This window comes from Antechinus flavipes, chromosome 1, assembly GCF_016432865.1.
Source record: "Antechinus flavipes isolate AdamAnt ecotype Samford, QLD, Australia chromosome 1, AdamAnt_v2, whole genome shotgun sequence".
NCBI classification, from domain to species: Eukaryota; Metazoa; Chordata; class Mammalia; order Dasyuromorphia; family Dasyuridae; genus Antechinus; species Antechinus flavipes.
Window position 1 is genome coordinate 163,915,554 of NC_067398.1, and position 27,641 is coordinate 163,943,194.

The window sequence follows — 27,641 nt, forward strand, 5'->3', positions numbered from 1 at the left end:
TCAAAGGGTTTGGGGGAAGGGTCAGAGGTGACTCCACAGCAAGGACACAGCTACTTAGATCTTTACATTTCCACAGAAGGGATTTACTTTATAGCTTTTATAGAGGCTTATTTTCTGAAACTTTTTTTAGTGGGGAATCAATCACATAAGTGTTTTTCATATTTATAAATAGTCAGTTTTTAGGTACTGTGTTTAAAAAAAACAAAGATGAAAGCGTCCGTGCCTTAAAGAACTTATCTTCTATCAGGGTAAACAATTCAACAGCTATAAGTTCATATAAAACATAACTATCATATAAATATATATTATATGAATTTATAAAATACAACTATAAATTCATATAAGTTATAGAATTATTAATATAAATTCACATATAACTATATAATCTAATCATAATATAATAAAAACATAATATAATAATTATACATTTTATGAATTTATAGTTGTTGCATTATATTTTCTATTAATTTATATATAATTTATATTTTATATGAATTTATAGTTGTTGCATTTTAATATATGATATAAAACAATATATATTATAAACAATATATATTATAAATGAATTATACAAAATAAAATGATTTATATATGTTTTATATAAATATTATATTATTATATATTACATTAATAATAATGGTACAATATAATAACATAATTTATAATTTCTGATGGGGAGGCAGTAGAAGGGAAGGAGGAGAGGGGGAAAGGCCTCATGTAGGAGGTGATCTTTGAGGGAAGCTTAGGATTCTAAGAGGTGAGAGCTCAAGCAGGGAGTGCCTTCCAGGTATGATCAACCTTTGCAAAAGCAAAGAGAAAGATGGAATGCTGTGTAAGAAGAACAGCATAAGGACCAGCTTGGGACCAAAGAGCATGTGAAAGGGAGTATTATATAATATTCCTTGGTAGGCAGGCTGGAGACAAGTTGTAAGAGGCTTTTAATACCAAAGGGGAGAGTTGTTGGGGTTTTTTGTGTTTTTTTAGTAGGGAGGCCCAGGAGATATCTGTGTAAGGGAAAGCTATGATCAGATCTGTATTGTAGTAAAATCACTTTGGCAGCTTGGGTAGAGAATGGATTAGAGAGGGAAGAGCCCAGGTGTAGCAAGATCATTTAGGAAGCTAAAGTCCAGAGGAAAATTAAAGAAATTCTGAATTTGGATAGTGGTTGTGAGGAGAAAGGGTTGTGGGGAGAAATAAAAAGAAAAAATTCTATGTTATTGTTTCATAAGAAATGATGAGCCACAGGTGAATTTCAGAAAAACCTGGAAAGACTTACATGAACTGAGTAAGTGAGCAGAACCAGGAGGGCATTGTAATAGTAACAAGAGAGTTGTACAACAGTAATAGTAGAATTATGTTCAACTATTAGGATCAACTATGATAGATTTAGCTCTTCTCAGCAATACAGTGATCCAAGATAATCCCAACAGATTTGGGATGGAAAATGCCATCCTCATCCAAAGAGAGAATTATGGAGACTGAATGCAGATTGAAGCATACTGTTTTTACCTTTTTTGGTTAGTTGGTTGCTTTTTTAAAAGTGTTCCCATTTTGTCCTGATTTTTCTTTCACAACATGACTAATATGTAAATATGTTTAAAATGATTGCACATGTATAACCTATATCAGATTGCTTGCTATTTGGGGGAGGAGGTAAATAAAAAAGGGAGAAAAAATTGGCACTCAATCTTACAAGAGTGAATATTGAAAACTACCTTTACATATAATTAGAAAAATAAAATACCACTGAAATTAAAAAAAAAGAATTCCAGATATATATATATATATATATGGATGCAAATATCTGAAATCCCTTTGATTTGAGGGTCTGGATTGCCTTTAAAGGACAACATTTTGATGGGCTCCCAGCCAGAAACTGGGAGAGGACTCATTTCTAAAAGACAGCTAGGTATGCTGGCCAAAAGGAAGTTTAGCTCTGGCCCTTGCCTAGCAGAGTCTGGACAACCCTCTGGTCAGAGATCTCATGCAGGACTTTCATTCTTAGATAGAAGTGGGCCTAAATGTCTTCTGAGATGCTTATCAATCAGCAAAGGTTTCTTATGCACATATTGTGTTTAATCAATCAGCAAATATAGAGCAGCTACTATTTGCCTGATACTGTTGTAGAGTGGAAAGATCAATGACTCTGAGGCTGGAGAACCTGAGTTTGAATTCTGGCTTTGAGATTTACTTGTACAAATTAGGGCAAACCACTCGTCTTTGTCTAGTTCCCACTTCATAGAATGAGGGAGTTAGACTAAAGGTCCTCTGAAGTTGATTCCAACTCTATTTCTAATCTTGAGATGCCATAATAGCTCTAGGGCTGTTGTTGGATCATTTCAGACTAGAATGTTTTATAATTTCCTTCTCCAGCTCATTTTACAGAAGTGAGAACTGAGGAAAACAGAGTTAAATGACTTGTGCAGGGTCACACCCTTAGCGTCTGAGGACACACTTGAATTCAGGTGTTCCTGATTCCAAGGTTGGTGTTCTATCCAGTGCACCCATCAAGCTGTCCCCTACACAATTCTTTGTCCTAATGAAAAGTACCCTGTAGTTATTCAACATTTCTCTATCTTTTGCTCTGAGGAAGCAAGGAAGAAAAATATGAGAGCTCCCGAGCTCGAGGTACATTTGGTCTAATGAGAATGGTAGATTCAGAGTTTCACTAAGCATGTCATGAATTGTATGAAATTTATGCTTGTGATTGTAAGTTCATGAATCTCCAATAAAGTGCACTGATTGATTCCATAATTGCAAAGAATAAATAGCACAATGCCATGAAGAATACATTTTTAAAATTTTGAGAACCACACTTGGGGATGGGGGATGGAGAATGAGCCCAGTGGAAAGACTGGGGTCAGCAAAAATCAGTCTGCTACAGATTTTGGAAGTGTGCAAGCTTTTTCCACTATACAAACCTATAGCTCTTAGGAATTCAGATGTACTTTATTCTTTTTCCCAAAATTATATGGCCATCTCAAAAGAGCTAACTATCTGTCTTCTATTTTTTGCAAAGCAATTGAGGTTAAATGACTTACCCAGGATCACACAACAGTAAATGTTAAGAATCTGAGGCCATATTTGAACTCAGGTTCTCCTGACGTCAGGGTCAGTGCTCTATCCACGGTACCATCTAGCTGTCCCCACCTATACTCTTTGTTGAGTTTTTCCCTTAGCAATCCAGGTAGAAAAGGATCTACACTAATTGCACTGAGCTCTATGTTCTAAGCAGCAATCTCCTCCTTGCAAAACTGATGGCTCCTTTTATTCCAAGTCATTTGCACATTGATTTTAGGTACACTGAAAAAACTAGAAGCTCCCGGAGAGTTACAAAATCTGCCCATCTACAGAATCTACCCATCAACAGACCCAAAATTGGGCCTGAATATCCTGTTATTACAATACTTGGCATGGCTCTGCAGAGGAGCCTAAGTGATTGAGTGAACATAAATATGGCTATTTCATCTCTTATCATAAAAGGAGGGAGGGAAAGAGTCCTGCTGGGAGAAAAAATTAAGATACGAGATGAATTTTTAAAATGTCTATCATTCTATGAGCACCAGCAGAATAATATTTTTGTTGGATTTTTTTCATTATTGCACAAGTTCTAGGAGAATTTTTGGTTGATGATACATTGGCATTTAGCTAATTTAACCGTGATTTACTTAAAGTAATATTTCTAATAAATAGGGAAAAAATGTTAAAGGAAGAAAAGGCCTGTTGCTTGATTAAGGCTAATCTCCTGGTAGTTTGATACTGGAACAAAATGAGAAATTGGTAAGTCATTCAATAATTAGCAAAATAAGATATACTTAATCATAGCAAGGGAAAGCTATCCAACATGAATATGCATCAAGGAAACATAGTTGATTTCTATGGATCGAAGCTCCCCTGCCTCTGAGTTGTCTGTGATTATCTGCTAGCTAAGCATCAAAGACACTGAAGTTCCTGGTGGTGGTTTTTATTCAGACGATTCAAGAAACAAAGTCAATAGCCAGAATCTTTAGTCTAATGAAGTCTTGAAGATATCAATAGTTTCTTAAGGAAAAACAAAACAAAACACAACCTAGCCTAATTTGCATGGGATTGAGAAGTTAGTAACTCACCATAAATTCTATTGAACATTTAATTTTAGCTATTTGTAAGCATTCCAAGTTTCCTTGGTTGGTATAGTACATGTTTTATATAGTCAGTTATTACATAAACACTATATATGTATTTTGCTCTTTAATTTTAATATTATTCACTATATGCTCTTCCAGGTGTTCATAACCCATAGTTTGTTTTGTTCTAATCCAAGAGTTGGACATTAGAATTATTTCATTTTTTATGATTATAGATAATATCACAATGAACATTTTAATGTAAATTTATGTAAACATAAATTATATTCATCAAAGTAGAATTATTGTGTTCAAGAATGGGCAATTATATGGCTTATATTACGGCATATATTATTGCTTATATCTCCAGACAAAATATGCTTCCAACACCAGACTTTATGTGACTTGTACAGGGTCATATGGCTATTATGTGTTAGGAGTAAAACTTTTAACTTGGGTCTTCTTGACTCCAAGCTTGACTCTATCCATTCTGCACATTTCTCCTTACACCAATGAAATCACAAGTCTAGGAAAAATTAAAAGTTTGTCCAAGTTTGTCTTAAGGCCTTTTTTCTCTCATTGCTAGTGAGGTCGTGCATTTTTCCATGTGATAAATTACTATGGGTATTTCCTTGTGTATAAAATCTTCATTTCCTTCAATGATATAACAAATGTCCTCTGGGGACTGATCTCATATATTTGCATCAGATCTTTTAGTGAGATTTTATCAGTTATGTTTGTCACATTTTTTCTTTTTAATATTAGTTTTATTGCATTTCATTGTGTAGAACAGTTTTTAAAAATTATAATAATTTAAATTAACTCATCTATCTTGTCTTTGATATTGTTCTCTATTTCTTCATAGCTATGAATGTATCTCTTCTTCCCAATGCAGACATGCTATTTGTTTGTTTTTAAAATGTGTATTTTTTAAAATGTCTACCTCTTTGATCTATCTGGAATCTGTTATAATTTATGCTGTGAACTATGCATCCAGGTTAATGTGTTTCTGTTCTAAAACTATTATTCTTGAACATTAGACTTTTTAAAAAGAAAAAAACTTCCATATGCTGATCTAATAAGCAGCCAAATTTCATATACTAACAGAAGAATAGGAAACCACAACTGGAAGGTCTGAGGTATCACAAAGAGTACTAAAGCTCTTCCTTTATCAAGGAGAAAATGGGTGTGCTAAGAGTTTCAGGTTTGGTTGTTCAGTTATTTTTCAGTCATATCTTATTCTTCATGACCCCATTTGTGGCTTCCTTGGCAAAGATACTGGTGGGGTTTACCATTTCCTTCTCCAGCTCATTTTACAGATGAGGAAACTGAGGCAAACATGATTTAGTGACTTGCTCAAAGCCGCAGTATAGCTAAATGTTTTTTATTCATGAAAGTAGTATTAGAGAGATTTTAAGCAATCCCATTTGGACTGTACATCTGCCTGTCATCTGTTTTTCTCTCCCACACACTCATTTGAATTTGGTTTTCATAACAAAATCCACGTAAAAAGCTAATACTTAAAAAATACATGGAATCGAGTGTGAAGTGATGGTGGTTGCGATATATTGTATTTTTTTTCCCTTACTTCTATACTATTCATGTCTGAAATTTGATCATTTTCTTACAAATGGTATATGTTTGAAAACATGCCCATAGCTCTACTCAATTTTTAGGAAAATTTGTGGTCATTTAAAAACTTAGATTTCTAACTCAGATAACAGAAAATTAAAATATACTTTTCCCAAAATCTTTGTAATCTTTCTCAGCTCCTCCAGCTCATCAAAATCATGTGCTTAGAAAATAACTGTCTCACAAATACACTGTATTTACTGTTTCTATGCCCTCCCACACAGTTAACTTCAGGTTTGGATCACAAATCTACCCTTTTCTTAAGTGTATTGACATTTCAGTGCTTGTCAGAGTAAAAATCAATCAGAATCTGAATTAAAACCTCAGAGCTCTAAGGTATCTCAAAAGCCATTGAGTATAACCCATACCTCAGTAGCTCTCTACAGTGATCCAGCCCCTAACTGATGAGCTCTACTACTGGGGAGCTCAATTCCCTCTGAGGCAGCTGCTTCTGCTTTTTGGTAGTTTCCCTCGTTATGGTTTTTCTTATTGAAAAATGAGCCTTTCTGCAATTCTTCCCCTCTACTCTCTAATTACTACGAATTCTTTGGGAAGTACAGATATGATAATATTACTACTACTAATAAGAAAAAAAGATGATGATGATGATGATGAAGAAACTGAGGCAGGTAGTGGTTTAAGGTTTTACCCAGAAATTAAACAGCTAACAAGTATCTTCTGCTGGATTCACGGCTTCCTGACTCCTCATCCAGTGCTCTGTTCAATATACCATCAAGGTGCCAAGTAAAAAAATATAATGGGGTCAGCTAGGTGGCTTGGTGGATAGAACATTTGGATTAGAGAATCATGAAGATTAATCTTTGAGTTCAAATCTAGCTTTAGACATTAGGTGTGTGACCCTATTATCCTGTTTCCCTCAGTTTCTTCTTCTGTAAAATGGGAAAAGGAAATGGCAAGCTACTCCTGTATTGTTGCCAAAAGATGTTCAGCCAGACCAAAAACGATTGAACAAAAACAACAAAATACAATCTCTCTTCTACATGACATCTTTCATTTCCTCCCTAGCCTCCTACAAATCTTCTCCAGGCCAAATCTCTCCATTTCCCTGTCTTTAAGGTCAGAATTTCTTAACACCCTGAGTCCGTGTTTAGATCTCGGGGTAGAGTCCAGGTTAGAGAACATATTTGGATGGTGAAAAAATTTTAATTTTGATTAGCCTTTAGCTGAAAACTGAGCATTCTCATCAAATATTTAATAACATTCTATAAAGGAGGGGGTAGGCTTCTCCAGACTGTCCAAGGACTCCATGATACAAAAAAAGTAGAACTTGAGCCTGAAATGATCCATGGATAAGATGCAATTATAATCCTTCATCTTTCCTAAAATGTGGCACCCAGAATTGAGTATAGTACTCCTGCTATGTTCTGAGCAGGACAAAGGAGAATGGGGATTTTCCTCTCTCTTGCTGCATTTTCTATTAATGTAGCCTGAGATCAAATTAGCTTTTAAAAATAGCATCTGTCATGCTTTGGGCTCATTTTGATCTCGCAGTCCAATTAACCCCTACTTCTTTATAATAGTACTCTGCCTAGTTGTATTCCCCTATCTTTCCCTTATGCATTTGTTTTTGATAACCAAATGTAAGATTTTATAGTTATCCCTATTCAATTTCATCTTATCAAATTAAGTCTCATTCTAGTCTGCCATGACCACTTTGGGTTCCCAAACCATCACTGAAAGTTTTAGCCTTGCCTTGGGGTTGGACTGTCTGGCTTTTGAGCTCCTTTCTAGTTGTAAATTGATGATCCTATTATCCTCCAAGTTTTGAATAGCTTTAATACTTTTCCTTCATTCTGGCAGAGCTGACAGTACCAGTAAGCAGATAGGCATGCTAGTCTGCAAACAGGCCAACTTTCATATCTAGGTTGCAACATCCATTCATTCAACAAACATTAATCTCCTTCTCTGTGCCAGGTGTTATGCAAGGCACTGGGCATTCAAAGACAGAAAAAAAATCCCTTCCATGGGTCAGAATAGCTAGAAATTCAACATGTATACTGACAAATCAATACAAAATAAGATTGGGGGAGAAGGCATTAAGAATTGGGAGAATCAAGAGAGGCTTCATGTAAGAATTGGCTTGAGCCTCGGTGGTCTTGAAGGGAATAGAGATTCCAAGGGGCAGAAGTGGCAAGAGTACATTTCAGGCATAGTAGATAACTTATAAAAAGACAGATCAGCCAGTTTGATTGGCCCCTTTAGCATGAGGGAGAATAATGTGTAATTATCCTGGAAATATAGCTAGAGAATAGCTAAATCTATAAAGCCATATTAAAGACAAGCTGAACAAATTTTCTAATAAAGACAACAGTTAGCAATTCTGTGATATCTTTTTGTTTATACTTTAACTCCAAAAGCTAAGTAGTTCATTATTTAAATGGTGGTTTATCCCTCGGTCCCAGGCATTTCCATAAGAAAGTGTTGACTGAGCTTGACTTCCTTGTACAAAAAACATGATTATTCTTTTATTTACTAATTACCATTGTAGTCTGAAGTCAAGGAACAGCCTTTTAACTAAAGAAAAATCAACAACAAAGCTTTTTGTTTGAAGTAGAAATTGAAGATAATTCATGAATGTTTTCATTGTTCTTAACCCCGGGAGGCATATGTGTGCGTTCTTCAAGTAAAATTGGTCACTGGAAAGTCCTGTATCATTGTCCAGACCCCCTCTATATTTCAGAATATGTGGGTCCAGAAGTAAAAATGAAAATTGAATTTAAAATTAAGGAAAATCTTGTTATATCAATGACAGAGTCTGATAGAAGTAAAGTTTTTATTGGGCAGCCATCATTTAGCCAAATTTGTTGGATGAAGGCATATAATTCCTTCAAGAAATCTTTCCAAATCATTGCCCATTTATGCTCAATTATAGTATTTTAGGATTTAGACTTGAAATGAATCTCAGAGGTTATTTAGTCTAGAAGGTAGTCAGCCCTTGAACCAACTGAATATGCCCGAGTCAGATTAAAATATAATTGTTAAAGATTTAACAAAATAAGTAAAAATACAATAGAATGTAGATGATATTATTTTGTGGTTTTCTAAGTCAATGAGATGTCAGGGATCTTCATGTACAGCGACGTCCATTTCTGTTTGAATTTCATATCATTGATGTAGTCTGATCCCATCACTCTACAAAAGAGAAAATTGAAAGACAGAGAGATGAAATGATGTGTCCTATGGAATCCAAAGATTTGTGAATCTTTGGCAATTTTAGGGTGACATCCCTACTATTTCCAGTTTGTAATCAAAGAAAAATTCACCTATTCATGCACCTATTCATTCATTGGTCTCTCTTCATTAAAAAAAAAAAAATACTGCTGATGCTAATTAAATATTGAATTGAAAAAAATGGGAAGACTGGCTTTGCCCGACTATAACACCTGCAATTTTTGAAAGGAAAACACAGCTCATATTGAAGCTTCCTGAATCATGATTACTTCTTTTCTTAAGATTGCTGTTGATTTAGAAGGATATTTAGGTATCCTTTGATTTTTGCCATATGGTTAACTCCCTCTCCCCATCTCCGAACAAAACAAAACTTAACAACCCAAGAGCATATGACCCCAGTGCCCCTATCTGCTCCATCTCTGAAGGTGGGCAGAATCTGACCCCACCCTGGACTTCCACAACATCGTTTTCCTTGGAAGCAGTTCAGAGTTGAAAGATTCAAAACAAGTCAGCAGCAGTAGGGGTTGTAACACATCCTTATATGGGGCCCCAAATACTACATACATTCAGCTCCTGATGCTTTCTTTCTCGAAGGCCCTTGTGGATAACTTGTATGCTTTATCTATTCTTGTTTCCGACAGCTGTGTGGAAAGGAGTTTAACCGAATGCACAATCTCATGGGCCATATGCACCTGCACTCAGACAGCAAACCTTTCAAGTGCCTCTACTGCCCCAGCAAGTTCACCTTGAAAGGGAATCTGACCCGCCACATGAAGGTCAAACATGGAGTCATGGAGAGAGGATTTCACTCTCCAGGTGAGCCATCTCTGTTCCTTGGAAGCTTTTCTGATTCCCATGACTGAGCTGGAATCCAGGGCATAGAAAGATAACAGATGCATGCTATTTATTATTTTTTCCACTGGGGATTTTTTAAGAGACTTTCTCCATGGGGAGGCAGTGAAAAGGACATTGAACTGGAGTCACAGGATTTTGCTTCAAATTTCCTGATCCTGATTTATTCGCTATTTAACTATCTGGGATGAATTTATTTCTTTCCTCCCTTGTAAAATGAAGGGATTGAACTAGGTGAACTAGGTGATCTGCAATCTTATGACACTAGGTCACAAAAGTGAGGTTTTTTTTGGGGAAAGGATCAAAGTATACAAGCTTATATGGCAACAACAGAAAATGGTAAATGAAAAAAAGAAACATGCCCCACAGGACACAAAGAGTTTTAATTGCTTTAACAGCTAGGGGAGGAGACAAGAGCCAATGGTTTTAGGGACTGACCTGAAAAGATAGTCTACTGAGATTTGTCAGTAAACTTTGTAGTAATCTGCAATCTGCAATCTCCTTCAAAGGAGGGCCCCACACTTCAATAATTTTATTAAATCTGCTAGCTAAAGAATTGACTGAATTTGCTTGCAAAAGTGCCATGGGTTGGTATGTGTGCAAAGGCTGGCATAATTCTAATTTCAGCTAAACTGTAATTGACTGAAGGGGTAGAAGACAAGTTAGATGCTAATTTGGTTTAAAAATGATAGAACTTTGGAAATCATCTAAGTCAACTCCTTCATTCAACCTCAAAGACTGAAAAGATCTTGTACAAGGTCATGTACAGTAATAGATAGTAACAGAGTTGGGATTTGAGCCCAGGTTTTTTGATATAAATATCCTGCACTAAATCATATTTCTGTATAGATTTTTATCTCCATTTGGTCGCCACTATATTGCCACTTTCTGATATAAAATGAGGAAACAAAACACTGATAGAAACTTTTTTTTCCTGTCTGCAGCCGGGAATTTAAGAGCACAAGAAAGTAGAGAGAGGGTGGTTTTGTATTGGGGCATTGTAGGCCAAAAGAATAAAAATAAAACTCCCTCCTTTTTAAAATTAGATTCAAATTATCCCTCATAAAAATAAAACATTCTACCAAACTTCTTTATAAGATAAGTATAGTTCTAGTACCTGAATCAATGAAAAAAGAGAAAGGAAAGAAAGAACACTATAGATCAGGATCACTAATGAATATTGATTCAAAAAACAAAATTAGCAAAGTATCCTCACTTACCAACTCAGTCAGTAACAGCTAGACCACCTTAACTTCGTAGGACTCTTACAGTCATGGTTTGAACTTCATTTCCCTCTATCATTCTTCTGAAAATTCTGTGCATTCAAATAAACAACAACAAAAGTCTGTGCCTATAAAAGAGGGAAAAAAAAACCTCATAAAACAATATTCTCTTCTACCTTCCTCCTTTCCCCTATAATGCTAAAATAAAATATAAAATTTTATGAAAAAATTTTTAAAGTTTCTTTCATTCTCTTGCACATGGGCCAAAAAGGAGCTGATTCTTATTTCTGGATGAGTCTCCTTGGCCAATTTTTGTAAACAAACATACCCAAAGGGAGATTTTTCTCCATTAGGCAAGATGGATCTTATCCATTCACAGAATGAACACTTCTCCATGGTTAAGTCTTAACAACAGATTTAATGGAAAAATTTTGACTCTCTTGCCTCACAAATCCTTTTAGTGGCTATGATTCTGAAATATTTATTTTTCATGATTCTATATATTCACAGGACTGTGAGGAACTATCTGTTCTTTGGGTAAATTCCAGGAACCCTTTCTAAAAGGTACAGAAAATAAAATTTTGCTTAGGGCTTTGTTTTCATAATATATAGCCCTCTACACATTCAAATCAGTCACATCAAACAATTTTGTCAAGTCAGTTGTTAAAAATACATTATATATCAAATAATGTCAGATCTGACATAAACATAGTCAGGATTAGGAGTTTCTATCATCAATAAATAGGCTTTTAGGAATGTAAGGAATAATTTACTGCATAAATCTAATGGCCCATGAAAAAATGATTAGAAGAATTCAAGAGGGAAAAATGTGTCATTTTAATTGTTCTCCAAATTTCAAATTTTAAGATGTAGTAGATCTACTAGGAAGGAAACATCCCTCTCTCCTCCTATCACCTAATGCTAACAGCCCTAAATCCATTCCAGCTTTAAATATATGATCTAACGTAAACCTCTAACATCACCTCTAGGTCACCCTTTAGCCTCTTATTTGATTTAATCCCACATTTAATCTTACTATCCTGAGCTCTAGTGTAATCCAGGCAAATGTATGTTTGGATATTCCTTTACTAATTAGCAAAATTTCAGCATGTCTCTCAATCAGTTATGCTATGAACCCCCACCTCGCTTCATCAAATAATGTTTAATAAACTAGAAATACCTTCTTTCTTATATTTCTCTATATGATAAAATTACTACTTTCCTGGGATTCAAAACATATTAAAATTGCTGACTACAGTGTTCAATTAATTTACAATAAAATCAGTAATAACAATATAAATTACTGTTTACAAAAGTTTAACTCTGAGAATAATCACAGCCAGTATCACCTCAAACCATCCCTGTTAACTATAGACAGCTTTACTTCTAAAAAACACAGTACTACACCATTTAATTCCTCCAGTATAACAAATAGTCTTTTCATGCAATTCTTCATCTTCTTTACATGATAAAGGTTATAATAGTTTCATAAAGATCTTCCTTTTTTCTTCTTCAGTTTATCTCCAGCCCTGACAGAAAAAAATCATCTTGAGCTTCTCTTTAGCTATCACTCTTATTTCTCTCCAGATTCACTTTTCATATTATTATAATACTTTTTCATTAAAAAAGTTAACAGTTCTCCCAAGCAAAAAGTTTTCTACATCCTCTTTCCAATTGTCTTCTCCATCTTTAATCATCTAAATTAACTTCTCAGTTTTTCAAAAACTACCAGCCTCAATTGCCAAATACTAAACATTTCACTTGATTTTTAAAATTACAAAAAAACTAATAAGTTTTTGAAACAGATGTTATATAATTAATTTAAACACAACAAAAACTTGTATTCCCCAGTAATTTCAGCATTTTCAGAAAGTTTTATGTCTAGTCAAAGAAGCTATTTTCTAAACTACACTAAGACTTCAAAAAGGCATTTTTAGAGCTAACCATAGTGACTAGAAGTGGATTCACTGCCACCCACTGAAAATGTAATTTAATAATAAAAATTCACTCAAAGTTTATGTCACAATATAAAGTAGCATGAAATAGCTTGCTTTTACTTCTAGAGAAATAAGGAATATCAGTTTTGCAGTAGATTTGTCTATTTTTTCTAAAAGGATGTCAATTATTTCATTGCTCTTATCTGTAACAGGTGATAGCATTTCCACATTATTCTTCTCAAAGTAACTCAAATTAAAACTCAAATGAAAATGCCTCGGTGTAGATCTGATAGGGCAAAGGTGAGACCAAGGAGGTCTAATGGAACTTTGACAGAATTGAAACATTGGCAATATTACTCCACTTTCCTTTTAACACTCTCCATTTCTAGTGGACATTTTTATACTCCATTCAATGCTCCGCCTAAAACTTCAATGAATAACTCCTTCACTTTCCATAGCATTCTATCAGATCTAGACAACATTTTGTATCCTTAATGTTTCCTTATCTCTTTTCCAACAGACTCTACTCCATCTTGTGTTTCCCATTCTCTCTGGATCATGCTCTTGGCTAAGTAGTGTTCATACTCTAATGTTTTAGCTAGTTGTATATTGCCCTTAATTAAAAGGACAGGTCTCCAAAAGACTCTTAACCTTGAGCTTAGCACTGGGGTAGATCTCCTTAGGTGTCTCCTTAGGTGACTCTGAAATCTAAGAGACTTAACTTTACTATTTTACCCATCTGACCTTAGGTTGGTCTCATAAATGGACATCATTTCCTTCACCTCTAATAGAAAGTTCATATCAGATGATTTCTGAATTCCTGTCTAGTTCTCAATCTACAGTCTTGTGTGACTATTCTTCCACTCTGACAGAAAATCAGAATGGTTTTTCTTTTTTACATTTTCAAAAAGCCAAAATAATTTCAAAACAAATGTGGCATCAGAAAGAATGCCCTACTTTATTTTTAAATTTTTTATTTAATATCTTTTGTCTTTTAATCCTCTTCATTTTCAAATATATTCTTCTTCCCTGCCCTACATCCTTTGTAATAAAGAAGCAGTTTAGCAAGATTAGCCAAGAATCTGGTACCCACAGACCTCCCACCTCTGAAAGGAAAACCTGTTTAGTTACCCCTTTTCTGAGGCCCAGCGCAGTCATTATATTTCCTATTGCCCTATTTTCAGCTGCTTTTTCTGCCGGTGAGTTATATCACACTTCAATTCTTTCTTGTTTTCATTAGGTTTTGGAAGAGGAAGAATGGCCCTTTCCCAGACAGTAGGGATGTTGAGGAGCTTGGAGCAAGAAGAACCTTTTGACCTTTCACAGAAACCTCGAGAAAAGGGTACCCCCTTTCATTCTGATGGCGAGAGTGCCAAGGGAAGCTCATGCCCTGAAGAGGAGGAGGAAGATACCTACGAGCCTGAACAATACAGCCCTGGTACGTACCAGCAAAACAAGCGGCTGTACACGCCCCAGGACCTGTCTAGAAAAACTGAGCAAGTGATGAAAACTCTACAAGAGTCCTATGGAGAAGAGAAGGAAGATGCTCTGAAAGAAGCCTTGGAGGAGAAAGGGAAAGACGGCTTCAGTGCAAAAGGAGGTCAGGAGAGAGACTTTGCTTGCTTAAGGGCTTTTCAGAGTGGCAGGCTCGAGCCTTCTTTTTCTGATTATCTTTACTTTAAGCATAGAAATGAGAGTTTAAAAGAATTACTGGAGAGGAAAATGGAAAAACAAGCGATGCTTTTAGGTATCTAAATGGACAGTTTCAAAATTACCTTTTGGAAAATGAGAACCAGTTGGTTCAGATGCAGCTTTTAGCAGGAGCTATAATTTGCTGGGGACTGCCCATTTGGGCAGCTCCTTAAAGATGATTGGACTAAATCAATAAGAACAAAACAATTTAAGGCAAAGTAAATGCCTTGCAGGTGGTCTGTTGGCTTTCAGATCAACAGCACACTTTGGAGTCTTCTCTTCAGTATTATTATAGTCCCTACTTTTAGAACAGTGTAATATTCCTATGGATATTTAATTGCAAGTGGACTCTCAGTTGGTTACAGGGATCTTATTTTCCTCTTTCTAATATTTCCCATATGCATCACACCCATACCATTTCTTTCTAGTTGCCAAATAGCAACAGTTCTTCAGGTATTAACTTACTAATTGTGATTTAGTAACAAATAGACATGGTAGATCTCAAGAAAATATTTTCTTCCAAATAGACTAAAATATCATTAAGTGCATATATGACAATAGCATTTAATAATTTTTAAGAAGAAACTTTCCATACTTACCAGAGATGACTACAATAACTCAAGAGATAGTCGTGGGATCTGGATATTCCCAAAATATTGCTGGAAGGGTGAGATGAGATCTAAGATAAGATTTCTTTAAGTTGTCAAGTGTCTGAGAAGTTGGATTTAGAAAAATAACAAAACCCAAAAAACTAAGTTCCTAGCTATATAGACTCATGTCCTACTCCTCCTGCTCCTTTTTGTAAGGGAAACTTGAACTCAAAATCTTCATGGTCTTCCAATAATACATCATGTGTTCTGGATCTCCAGTACATGCACTAGCTATGGAATCCAACAGGTTCTAGGCCCAGCTTTGGTCACTTGATACTTGGTTAAAACTAGGAAAATCTTTCTCTCTCTGGGTCTTACTTTTCTCATCTGTAAAATTGAGAGTATAGTACTGGATGATCTCTAGGTTCCTTGTAGCATTGAATCCTATGATCAGAGGATCTTGGGGAATTTGCCCACCATCACATCTAATCTTTATGCCAACAAAGTAGAGTGGGGGAAATGCATTTTGCTAATGGAGCAGTAATTAATCACCCTTCAGTCCTCTCAAGCCTGGAGCTGGGAAAGATGTCCTCTCTTGAAATTTAAGCTCTGACTTTTGGAGATTTTATAGCCAGTGGCCAAAAGCCTAACATAAATGAAAATTTGTAGCATTACTTATCTGCCTTTGAAACCCTCACCCTATAGCACAACAAACACTTGTCCCCTGACTTCTGATTTGGTTCACTCTCATCAAGAAAGTCACAAATCTCCAATTTAACGTCTCTACTTTGTTTTAATCATTGATAGACTATATACATACATAACACATCTATATTAATATACATGTAGAGGTGTGTGCATTATATACACAGCTTTTGTGTAAGAGGATGCTTATGGTGCTTGTTTTCATATGTTTTGAAAAAATGTAAGATTCACTTTAATCAGGCTGATTTCTAATTGGACTCTATGCCTGCAATTCCACTAGAGCTCTCTGGGCAAATATGATGATCTCAAGACACTTTCAATGCAGTAATATTTGAAAATATATTTCTTCCTTGCCTATCTCCCAAGAGATTGGTTCAGGGTTACATGATGTCAGGGCATTTTTCACATCTAAACAAGTGCCTTCTACATTCAGATACTAAGGGAAGGGTCAATTACTGCTCAGCATCCTTCTGTCTTCCACATCACCATCTTTGGGATTCCTATTTCTCAACAGTTCATTCCACTGACTATTCTTAAGTGGAGAGGGGGTGGTTCTAAGATACAGGAAATAATGGCAGTTCATTGAGATGGTACATTTGTTATGAAAACTCTTCAAAATTCAACCAAAGATGTGTTGTTCTTATGATGGCAGCATAACTTTAGATAGAATTTCCTGTGGCAGACTTGTAAAATTCAGTGAACCAGTCTACCTTAAACTCCTCTGCCATATCAGGGACCTATCATAGTATGTATCCATAAGATCATCCCCATAGTCCACATCTTCTTTCTCTGTAATTCCAGAGACAAATTCCACAGTCATAAAGAAATCTGGTACAGGTACAGTGTATAGTAAACTACTTTATAACAAAAGTCCAGCCCCTGGAAGGCAAATTTATCAGTGAGTCAGGAAGCAGAACCTGGCTCTAATTGATCTAACTAGTCTAGATAACATTTCAACTTCTCCCCTTCTCTTCCTTCAGGTCACAGTTTGTTGATCACGTCAACCAATTCACTGGCATCAGTGTCAGAACAAAAATGCCTTTCCATCATTTCCAACCTCCTGGAAAATGACAGCTACAGGAAGCTGAGCACTGGGCATGGGCTAAATGGCTTCGATAAAAAGCTGTCATAACCTTGACCCACAAGCTCATCCCTAGTGTAGTCCCAATGGCACTAATTATCAAGGTGGACCTAAACCTGGCAACAGTGATCGAGCTGAAGTGAACATCCAACTTCCATGTGAATGTCCCTCCCTCCCCATGCTTTCATTTGAAATGTTTTAGAGTTTTGAAAGTAGGATGAGGAGTTTAGTGGTTCCTTTAAAAAAAATTACCTTTGAAAAATCCTAGCCAGAAGTGTGAGTAAAAAAGGCCTAGTAGATGTTTCCAACCAACAAAGTGATTTTTGGAAGTGATTATTGATGGTTAAACTAATATTTATATGAACAGAGCATGGTCTAGAAGTAGTTGTTAAAACTTGGTACTGGAAATCAAGTGAATTGTGAGTTGTGTATGATTTGGTGTCTGATTTAAGGCTTCAGTGTGGTGACAAAAGGATTAATTGCATTTAAAATAAGAATAAGGCTATATCTTGGGTCATGACAGGCTGTACACTGTCATGTCCATGATATAAGTATTTCAGAGTGTCCTGGAATATGTTTTTCCCCGCGGCATTTGGTATGTCATGTGTCTTTGTGTTGGTCTTCTCACTCCAACATCAGAATGAAAATTTAAGAGTTCATCAAGAAAACCATTTTTAGGAAGCAAAGGAATCTAAACAGAGTTCCCATTTTAGGGAATTTGACATCATTTCTCAGAAATTATTTTAGATGTTCAAGAGCAGAAATGTCAAACTTGAAGCCTGGGTTCAAACCAGATTAAAATGTAATTGGGAAATAATTAACAAAAGGCATAAAAATACAGCAGGGCATATATAATGTTAATAAGTGGATTTAAAAATTAGTATGTCCCCTGCTGGGATCCTTATGTACAATTTAGTGGCTACACTTCTATTTGATAATATATAGCACTTATTGTGTGCCAGGCAATGTGTTGAGTGCTTGCTTTCTGATTCTCATTTGATCCTCACAACAACTCTGGGAAATAGGTGCTATTATTATTTTCATTTTACAGATGAGGAAACTGAGATAAACAAAATGTGCCCAGAGTCGCATAGCTGGTAAATAAAATATTTTGTTGAATATTTCCAGTATGAGACTGGATTTGAACTCAGTTCTTCCTGACTCCAAAACCAGCATTCTCCTGTGCCATCTAGCAGCCCTTGAGTTTGACATCGCTGCTCTAGAATTTCCATTTTGGGCCAACATACTGAAGACAGGTCATTAGTATAAATTTTCCATCCTGTTACATAGTTGGGATCAAATATGAATCAAATGATCAATTCATTTATCAGTTCTGCTTCTACCCTTCAGTTCTTCTCTTTCTCTCCCCCAGCCATAAAACTGAGGCTCAATATGTCACCAGCTTCATCCTCCACAGTGTCACTGACCCTTGGATGTAAAAGGGCCAAGTGTGTATGTTGATAGATGGGTGAAAGCGCTATGCACATATTGTACTAAGCTAAGCAAGTATTTAATAAGATATTGACATGATGTTTGGAATGACAATCTTTGCTAAGTGAGAATAGAACATAACAGAGCTAACATTCATTTGGAAAACACGGCACCAAATGTTGATGTACAGAATGCCAGTTTGCTATTTAAAAGAAAGAGACAAGTGTACAGTTACCCAAGTTGTGGATACTTAACTTTCTGCTTCACTGCTAAGGCAGTTTTACCTGAAAATAACCCACAGCCTGTATTTTGTTAATTTAAATGAATAAAGACTTGTTCAAAAACTTTGGGTTTTTTGTCTTCTTAAATAGATTAGTATCATCTCATTCCTACCCTCATGTCCCATCCATTTCAAAGCTTACTTTGGGGATAGGAAGTTATTTTTGATTTTAAGGATTTGTACATTTTTTCACTCTAGGAATTCTTTAAAAATGTATTAATTTTTAACATTAAAAAATGTTTTTGAATTCTGAATTCTCTCCCTCCCACCTTCTTCAATACCCATTGAGAAGGCAAGCGATATGATATACAAAATACATGTGAAATCATGCAAAACATATTAGCCCTGTCACAAAAAGCAAGAAAATCAAAAGAAGTAAGAAAATTGTATTTGTTTATACATCAGTTCTCTCTAGCTGGAAGTAAATAGTATTTTTCATTACAAATCCTTTTCAGTTTTCTTGGATCACTGAATTAGAATAGTCAAGTCTTTCTTAGTTAATCATCATTACATCATTACTGTGCACAGTTGCATGAGTGCTTCTTATTTCATATTGCATCAGTTCATATAGGTCTGACCATGTTTTTTCTGAAATCACCCTCACCATTTCTCATGATACAATAAAATTCCAACCCAGCTTGTTAAGCTATACCCCGATCAATGAGCAATCCCTTGATTTCTAATTCTTTGTTACCACAAAAAGAACTTCTGTAACTATATTTATACTTTTCCCCTCTCCTTTGATTTCTTTGGGATTGATAGCTTTGATTTCTTTAGAAAAATGCCTGTTCATATCTCTGGACTATTTACCATTGGACAATGGTTCTTTTTAAAAATTTGGCTCAGTTTGACAAATATGTTTGACAAATAAGGACTTTTTCTGAGAAACCTGATGTAAAATTTTTTGCTACTATTTCTTTGTTTGTGGTGCTCTTTGTCAAAATGTAGTTTCCCTGATGCTCTCTTGTAATTAGATCTATTTTTGCTTTGATATTTTTTGGTGGGGGGCTGGTTTTTGTTTGTTTTTGGTGAGGCAATCGGGCTTAAGTTCCTTGTCTAGGGTTATATAACTAGTAATTGTTAAGTATCTTGAGGCCAGATTTGAGCTCAGGTCCTCTTGACTCTAGGATCTATGTTCTATCCACTGTGACACTTAGCTGCTCCAGTCTATTCTGGTTTTTTAAGGAATTCTTTAATTCAAGGAATTTTTGGCCTCTTTTTTATTAATTTTTCATAATTTTCTTGTGTCATTTTCACTTCTTTCCCCAATTTTTCCTCTACCATTCTTCTCTAATACTTTTAGGAGTTCTTTTTTGGATCTGGGTCCACTTAGCATTTTTTTTTTTTTTGAAGTTTTGTCTGAAATTGTGTTCATGGTATTGTCTTCTAAGTTTGTATCTTGGTCTTCCTTATCACATTAGTGGCTTTTTATGATCAAGTTCTTTTCGTTTGTTTTCTCTTTTTTCATCCCATTTCTTGACTTTGAACTGTACATGGGCAATAAAGTTGTGGAACAATTCCAGGCTCTGCACACAGTACCAGCAAAGGGTTCCCTGTAAGCTCTCTCTGATCCCTATACTGTCTCAGGGCTGAGAGCTCCCAAAGCTGCTGCAGGCCCTTCACCTAATGAGACTTTTCCTGCTCATCTCCTAAATTGTCTGGAAAAATGTCTTACCCCAACCTTTTGTTGACCTTACCACTCCAGATTTTTTTTTGAAGCTGCTTGGAGGGGAATTTTAGAGTTTGGCTAGGTTGTTGCCTCTCCCATACCACCTTGGCTCTGTCTCCTGCAAGCATACTCTCAACTATCGGTGCAGAGGAAGGTTGGGGGAAACCAGCTTGTGGTCCATTTGTATGTCCAGCTGATTAGTTTCCTCCTCAGTGTAGACAGGTTCCTCAGAAAAATCCTGTTCAAATCCCTTTGTATCTGCTCAGCTTGCAATTTTAGCACTTTCTGAAGAATTTTAAAAATGATTATGAGACATGGATGATGTGGCCACAGGACAGACCAGCATAGCTTTCTGGTATCAAAGAAGAAGCTGTGCTCTGTGAGCAAAGCAGAATCACTATCTCACAAAGGAAACATCAGATCCACACAGAGACATCTCCATTTCAAATGTTCTAACAGACTACTGGTACCCAATATCTGGGAGAACCTTCTAAACTTGTATCCTGACCCCACACCATAATATCACTGGTCCTTTTTGAAAACAAAGGATGAAGAACAGTAATATTGAGGAAATGTGGCAATACACATTGCCACATTGAAGCTTCATGAAATATTTGAGGATGTCATTTTCCCCCTCAGCTCTTCATGGACAATAGTGTGCTTCAGCTGAGCTGGATACAGAAGAAAGTCTCTTCTTTCTCTACATTAAAAAGCACTTCCCAGGAAAGAAAGTCTGAGGAGGGTAAAAATACACAGGCAGCTTTTTCTGGTTAAAAAATTAGGATCATAGATTTAGGTCGTCTAGATTAACAGCCCATTCATACAAATGGTCAAACTGGGACCAGAATGATTAATAACAACAACCACCAGTATTTGCATAATGCTTCAAGTTTGGTGTTTGCAAAGTTCTCTATTCATGTTATCTTGTTTGATTCTCACAGCAACCCTAGGGGTTAGGTACAATTATTATCCCCATTTTACAAATGAGGAAACATGAGACAGAGAGATTAATTTGTTTGTCAGGGTCATATAACTAATAAAGTATTTGAGACCAGGTTTGAACTCAGGTCTTACTGATTGCAAATTCCAGTCCTCTTACCTGCAATATCCTCTGGTTTTAGAGGGGCATCATTTGGGCTTTTTTTTTTTTTTTTTTTTTTTTTAAGGATAAAAGGCTGAAGCAGAATTTATTTATTTATTTTTAATTTTAATAGCTTTTTATTTATAAGTTATATGCATGGGTAATTTTATAACACTGACAATTGCCAAACCTTTTATTCCAATTTTTCCCTCCTCCCCTCCACCTTCTCCCCCAGATGTCAGCTTGACCAATACATGTTAAGTATGTTAAAGTATAAATTATATACAAAATAAGTATACATGTCCAAACCAAATTTTGCTGTACAAAAAGAATCAGACTCTGAAATAGTGTATAATTAGCCTGTGAAGGAAATAAAAAATGGAGGCGGACAAAAACAGAGGGATTGGGAAATCTATGTAATGGTTCCTAGTCATCTCCCAGAGTTCTTTCACTGGATGTAGCTGGTTCAATTCATTCCTGCTCCATTGGAACTGATTTAGTTCATCTCATTGCTGAAGATGGCCAGGTCCATCAGAAATTATCATCATATAGTATTGTTGTTGAAGTGTATAATGATCTCCTGGTGCTGCTCATTTCACTCAGCATCAGTTCATGTAAGTCTCTCCAGGCCTTTCTCAAATCATCCTGCTGGTCATTTTTTACAGAATAATAATATTTCATAATATTCCTATACTACAATTTATTCAGCCATTCTCCAATTGATGGACATCCACTCACTTTCCAGTTTCTGACCACTACAAAGAAGGCTGTTGGGCTTCTCTTTAAACAAAGTAGAATAACAACAGCTTTTAGGGATGCCTGAAAAATTATTGATTCTTATCAACAATTTCATCCACTAAACCTTCTTGTCCCCTCCTCCACTGGATCTTTTTCAAAGTAAGTAAATATTTTCTGATCAATTCTTGTCTATCTCAAACTTGCAAAGTTGACTTTTTTGAACCCAAATGTTGAATTTTACATTTGTGCCTACCTATTACACTTCACAAGATTAGATTTGGCCCTTTATTCTCGTCTTCAAAAGTCATTTTTGATTCACACTTATCCTAAATATTTGCATTCTTTCAACCTTTTTATCATTTGTAAATTTGAAAAACTATGTGTAAATTCTGGTCCAGCTCTTCCCCTATCCTTCAAGACTCTTGTCTCACATGAATTGGCTCTTAATTCAAGGGTAGCTCCAAAAGACTGATATCTGCTTAGCTCATTTTGCCACTATTCAAGAATGTACTCTGGAAAATCTTCAAATATAGCTTATGTGTGATTTATATCTAGGTTTCTGCAATATGATCTTTACATTTACCTTTCACTTCAGCATTGTTGCATTTTCCTTTATATTTATTTTTATGTATTATACTTATATTTATCTCATACAGTTATTATTATATCTATTTTTTCCATCGAAGACAATTTAGAAGATGCAAATGATTCATAGGAGACTATAAAGAGCAACTCAGAGTAGATCATGAATAATCAATAAGATTCTCTTCCCTATTCAATCAATAGGATCCTTCTCTTGGAATTGTAGAGTCTGTAGAGTCCTTTGGATTCTCCTCAAAAAGAAATTGAAATTAAGTTTGCCAGGAGAGCAATGCCCTGCCTATACAGTGAATCCCTAGATCTAGTCCCTTCTATATATGTACTCCCTTTTATATATTCTTTCTCCCTGCCTTATGTTTGAGTTTTCTCTGGAAGAAAAAACATATTTTGGGGTTTCAGGAGAAAAAACATCCTTCCTATTGGACCTGCACTGTTTGAATAACTCCAAGCCATAGTATAGAGCAAAAGGTAGATATTCTATAATCCAAACTGTAATAGTTCTTGAGGGGCCAGAGGTGTCAAACCTAATTGGGAAATATTTAACCAAATATAAATATAATACAATCTAGATGGTTGTTTTTTGGTTTTCCAAGTCAATATTGACCTGCATGGCTCTTCCTATTTGATTTTGACACTATGGTTAGAGATAATGTTCTCTCTCCAAGAAGTATATTGCTTAACAACTCTACTTATCTCTCTAGAAGAAAAGAAGGAAGGATTTATTAAGTACTACTATTTGCCAGGGACTGTGCAAAGTGCTTTAAAATTATTACCTCATTTTATCCTCAATAAAATAGGTACTCTATTTATCCTCATTTCATAGTTGAAGAAACTGAGACAGATGGAGTTTAATGGCTTGCCCAGATTGACAAACCTAGTAAATGTCTGAGGTCAGATTTGAACTGTTATTTCTGAATCCAAACTCATCATTTAGCCACCATGACATCAGCTGCTTCTAAAGAATCAGATCCCTGAACTTTCAAATTTGGGATTACTTTTTAGACAATGCCTAAGGCTGATGCTGCTCCCCAAATTTCTCTTCTCTGGCTAAAAGATCAGGCTTTGAGGTCACATTTACAAATAAAATTTTAAATCCTACTTTGTCCACATAGCAAGCTAAAGTTAAGAAATATTCTTTATTTGTAATTTTTTTTAAATCACCACATATTCAAACACTTCATTGATGTACTTTAAAGGATTATCAATTTCCAGCATCTTCCCCTACCATATTCACCTATAAGAGACATTTCCCTCACAATAAAGTACAGCTAAAGAAAACCAATGAACACATTGGCCAGATCTGATATAATTCACCTCATTTTAGCTCTGTAGTTCACCATCACTTCACTGGAGGAGGAAGCCATGTTTCATGAAAGCTAATATATAAAAGTCATAAACTAGTCATTGAATTAAAGCTCTGATGAATTCCAGTATTATCATCTTTTATATTATTGTGATTAGCATGTAAATTGTTCTTTTAATTATTGTTCAGTGTCAGATCATATAATTCTCAAATTTCCCCAAATTCTTCACAGTCATCACATACTATGGACCAATAATATTTTGTACTTTGATGTACTACAATTTGTTTTAGTCATTTTCCAACTGGTGGACATGCTCTGTTTCTAATTCTTTGCTACCACAAAAGTGCTGTTATAAATATTTCGTATATTTGATCTCTTTTTACTATTTACAATTCTTTGCTAGGACTGAAAAGTTGCTATAAATATTTTTTGTGTATATTATCTCTATTTATTGATTGTCTTTAACCTCCTTAAGTAATAAGCTTAGTAGTGGTCTTACTTGGTCACAGTATATGTGCAGTTTAGATATTATTTTCTAGTATAAATTGGTTTCCATAATAGCTGTACTAATTTATAGCTCTGCAAATAGTACATTAGTGTTTCTGAGTTCTTCCAGATCCCATCATTTGCTATTTTCATCTTTTGTCATCTTTATCAATATGATAGATGTGAGATGAAATTTCTTGTATGTATTCCTCTATAATATAGCCTGTCTATACTGCCCTGGCTGCTACCATTTTTGTTCAAACCAATTAGTCAACCAACAAATATTTATTGTCTATATGCTGGACACCATGCTAGGCAATGGGTCTACAAATATAACGAGTGGAATAACCCTTAATGGGCATAAGTTTACATTTTAGTCTAGGAATGTCTGCTCTTAGGAACTTGATTCATGGGTGAAGTGGGTTGCTGCAGGCTAACAAATGCATCTCCCATTTGTTTCTATCCCAAGATAGAGGTATGTAGGAAAAATAAAAGCAATTCTCTACTTTATCCTCAAATAAAACATGAGAGACTTTGTCAAGTAATTAGCTGAAAGAGCAAGTATACCCTCATTCACCTCATCTGCCAGGCTCATTACTTTGTCAAAAAATAATCAAATTAGCCTAGCATGATCTGATTTCAAGAAATCACACTGATTTTTAGTGATTACTATTTCACTTTCTAACTGTTCTTAAGTCATCCCTTTAATTTTGCCATTAAATTTCTTTAAATTTTTGTTCTAACATTTTGCCAATTATAGAGACAAATCTATAGCTTGCAGGCTCTACATTCTTTTCTGTGTCTCTTTTTTAAAATTTAGGACATTTGCCCTACTTCAGTCCTATAGTATCTTCATTTGCCACAATCTTTCTTTTTTTAATATAATTTATTTTTATTTTCAGTGCTAAATTATCTCCCTCCTTTAGCCCCGCCTCTATTCCTTATGAAGACAAAACATATGAAACCCATTAAAAGTATGAAGTCATGCAAAACATATTTCTATATTAGCTATATTCTAGGAAAGGGGAAAAAGCAAACAAAGAAAAAAGAAAATATGCTTCAATCTAAACCCAGAATCCATTAATCCTCTACCTGGGGTTTCCACAATCTTTCAAAAATATCACCGGCTTTGTGATCATACTTGTCAATTCTGTTAATACCCTGGGATGCATGTGTGGGTCTTGTGACAAGAATTCATTGAGGGTAGCTATATGCTATCTGATATTTATTTCATGTTCTTTGCTTGCCCTTTTTTGTTCCATCATTCATAGTCCAAAGATTACATTCATTGAAAAAGAAAATAAATACAAAATATAAATATTTAGTGTTTTTCCTAGTCATCTATCATTACACCTAAAAAAATAATCTTACTTATACATTCACAAAGTCTGTTTGCTGTCATTGAAATGATTTTATTGATAACCATTTTTGGATGGATACCTGATTTTTGTCTGCTCCTTTGAATTGGGTAGATTACATTGCCCTCACACAGAACCTGAGTCTCTTCCATTTTCAAACAGGAAAATTCTTATAGCTGAGAGAGACTATGAATTTCATCACCTCCTGCTGCTTTCTACTAGTTGCTTCAGAGAATGGAAGGATTCTCTCCCAGCTACTCCCTCACCCCTGTCTCTAGTTCAGTAACAGAGCCCAGAATTTTTCTGGCATAGGACCTACAGTTAAGGGAAAGGAAAAAGCTAAGAGTGTTGTGCAGGGGGGGAAATGAAAAAAATCTGGAAGAGTTGTGATTTCCCCTGCAATGTATCACAGGTCTCCCAATACAGTCCATACTAGAGATTCTCTTTTTATAGGAAAAGATTTCATTAGAGTGGTGATTTCATTAATATGAGAAACTCTCACCCAAAGGTATGCGGTAAATATTTAATAACTTATTTCCTGGATGGGGAGGAAGGACACATGACAAACTTTTTTTTTTTTTAATTTAAAGGCAATCAGGGTTAAGTGACTTATTCAGGGTTATATATTTAGTAAGTATGGGATGTTGGATTTGAATTCAGATCCTCCTGATTCCAGAGCCAGTGCTTTATCCACTGCACCACCTATATGACACACTTTTAAGTTTAATGTGCATTTTGAAAAATGTTTTCTCCATTAAAAACATTTTATTCATCATCTTCAGGTTGGGCAATCAAACAAAAAAACCAAACCCTGATTTATAGCATTTGCCAATTTCCAAGATGTATATACTTACTCAAAATTTGACAATCTCATGAGCCCCTCCAAACAGGCTCCAGAATATCCTGTCTCAAGTGAGAAAGTTCCTTTAACGAAAATTGGCACATCTTTGTAACTTGTAACCTTAGAAAGTTGCCTAGCCCACCAAAAGGTTAACTGACTTGTGAAGAATCACACAGACAGTGTGTAGCAGAGAGGTAAGGCTCAAACCTAGTTCTTTCTGCCTTCAAATCCTGCTCTTTATGTACCCTATCTCTTTTATGGGAAGCTTAAAATTTTTAAAAATGTTAATTTAATTTTATTTTAATTTCCAGCAACATTTTTGGAAACTCTGCCCAGAAACTTAAAATACTCAGAACTGACTTGGATGGTTGGGCTGAAGACATTTAGTCCTGTACTGTCAAAATTACACTTTTTCTTGTTAGGAATTAGGTGATAGGTTGTAATATTTATATAACCCATGTGCAGACTAAGGACATGGACTGGGTTACATTGTAGTAATGAGTTAATATTGACAATCCCCATGGCTCATATTCATCCCTCTCCAGATGTTCTCTCTGTGAAAACATCTGCATTTGTCTCATTTCTGGTGTACTCATCTCACCTGTAAGTAGCCAAGGTTACCAGTAAACATTTTGAACATAAAGTACATTGATTACTAAGCACAGAAGTACAGTTCTCATCACTAAATCCCAGTTAAAATAGGGAGAGATTAAAATAAAAATAAATATATGTAAATATACATATATATACATATGTATATATAATATATAGGTATACACACACACACACACACATATATATCTTATTTGTGTCTAATGGTAGCCATCTCTAAAACAGGGCAAG

At 35.3% G+C, this 27,641-nt stretch overlaps 1 protein-coding gene across 2 annotated transcripts in view; it reads left to right on the forward strand.

The window, feature by feature from the left end:
* Positions 1-18,785, forward strand: part of ZNF366 (zinc finger protein 366) — a 114,035-nt gene extending 95,250 nt beyond the window's left edge. The window contains exons 4-6 of one of the 2 annotated variants that reach the window (XM_051992448.1): positions 9,572-9,746; positions 14,183-14,542; positions 16,910-18,785. In XM_051992448.1, the coding sequence (XP_051848408.1) occupies positions 9,572-9,746; positions 14,183-14,542; positions 16,910-17,061 (687 nt within the window). In that variant the 3' untranslated portion in view covers positions 17,062-18,785. Of the gene's footprint in view, positions 1-9,571; positions 9,747-14,182; positions 16,792-16,909 lie in introns of those variants that run through there. The other variant, XM_051992439.1, reaches the window with a different exon arrangement.
* Positions 18,786-27,641: the final 8,856 nt, after the last annotated feature.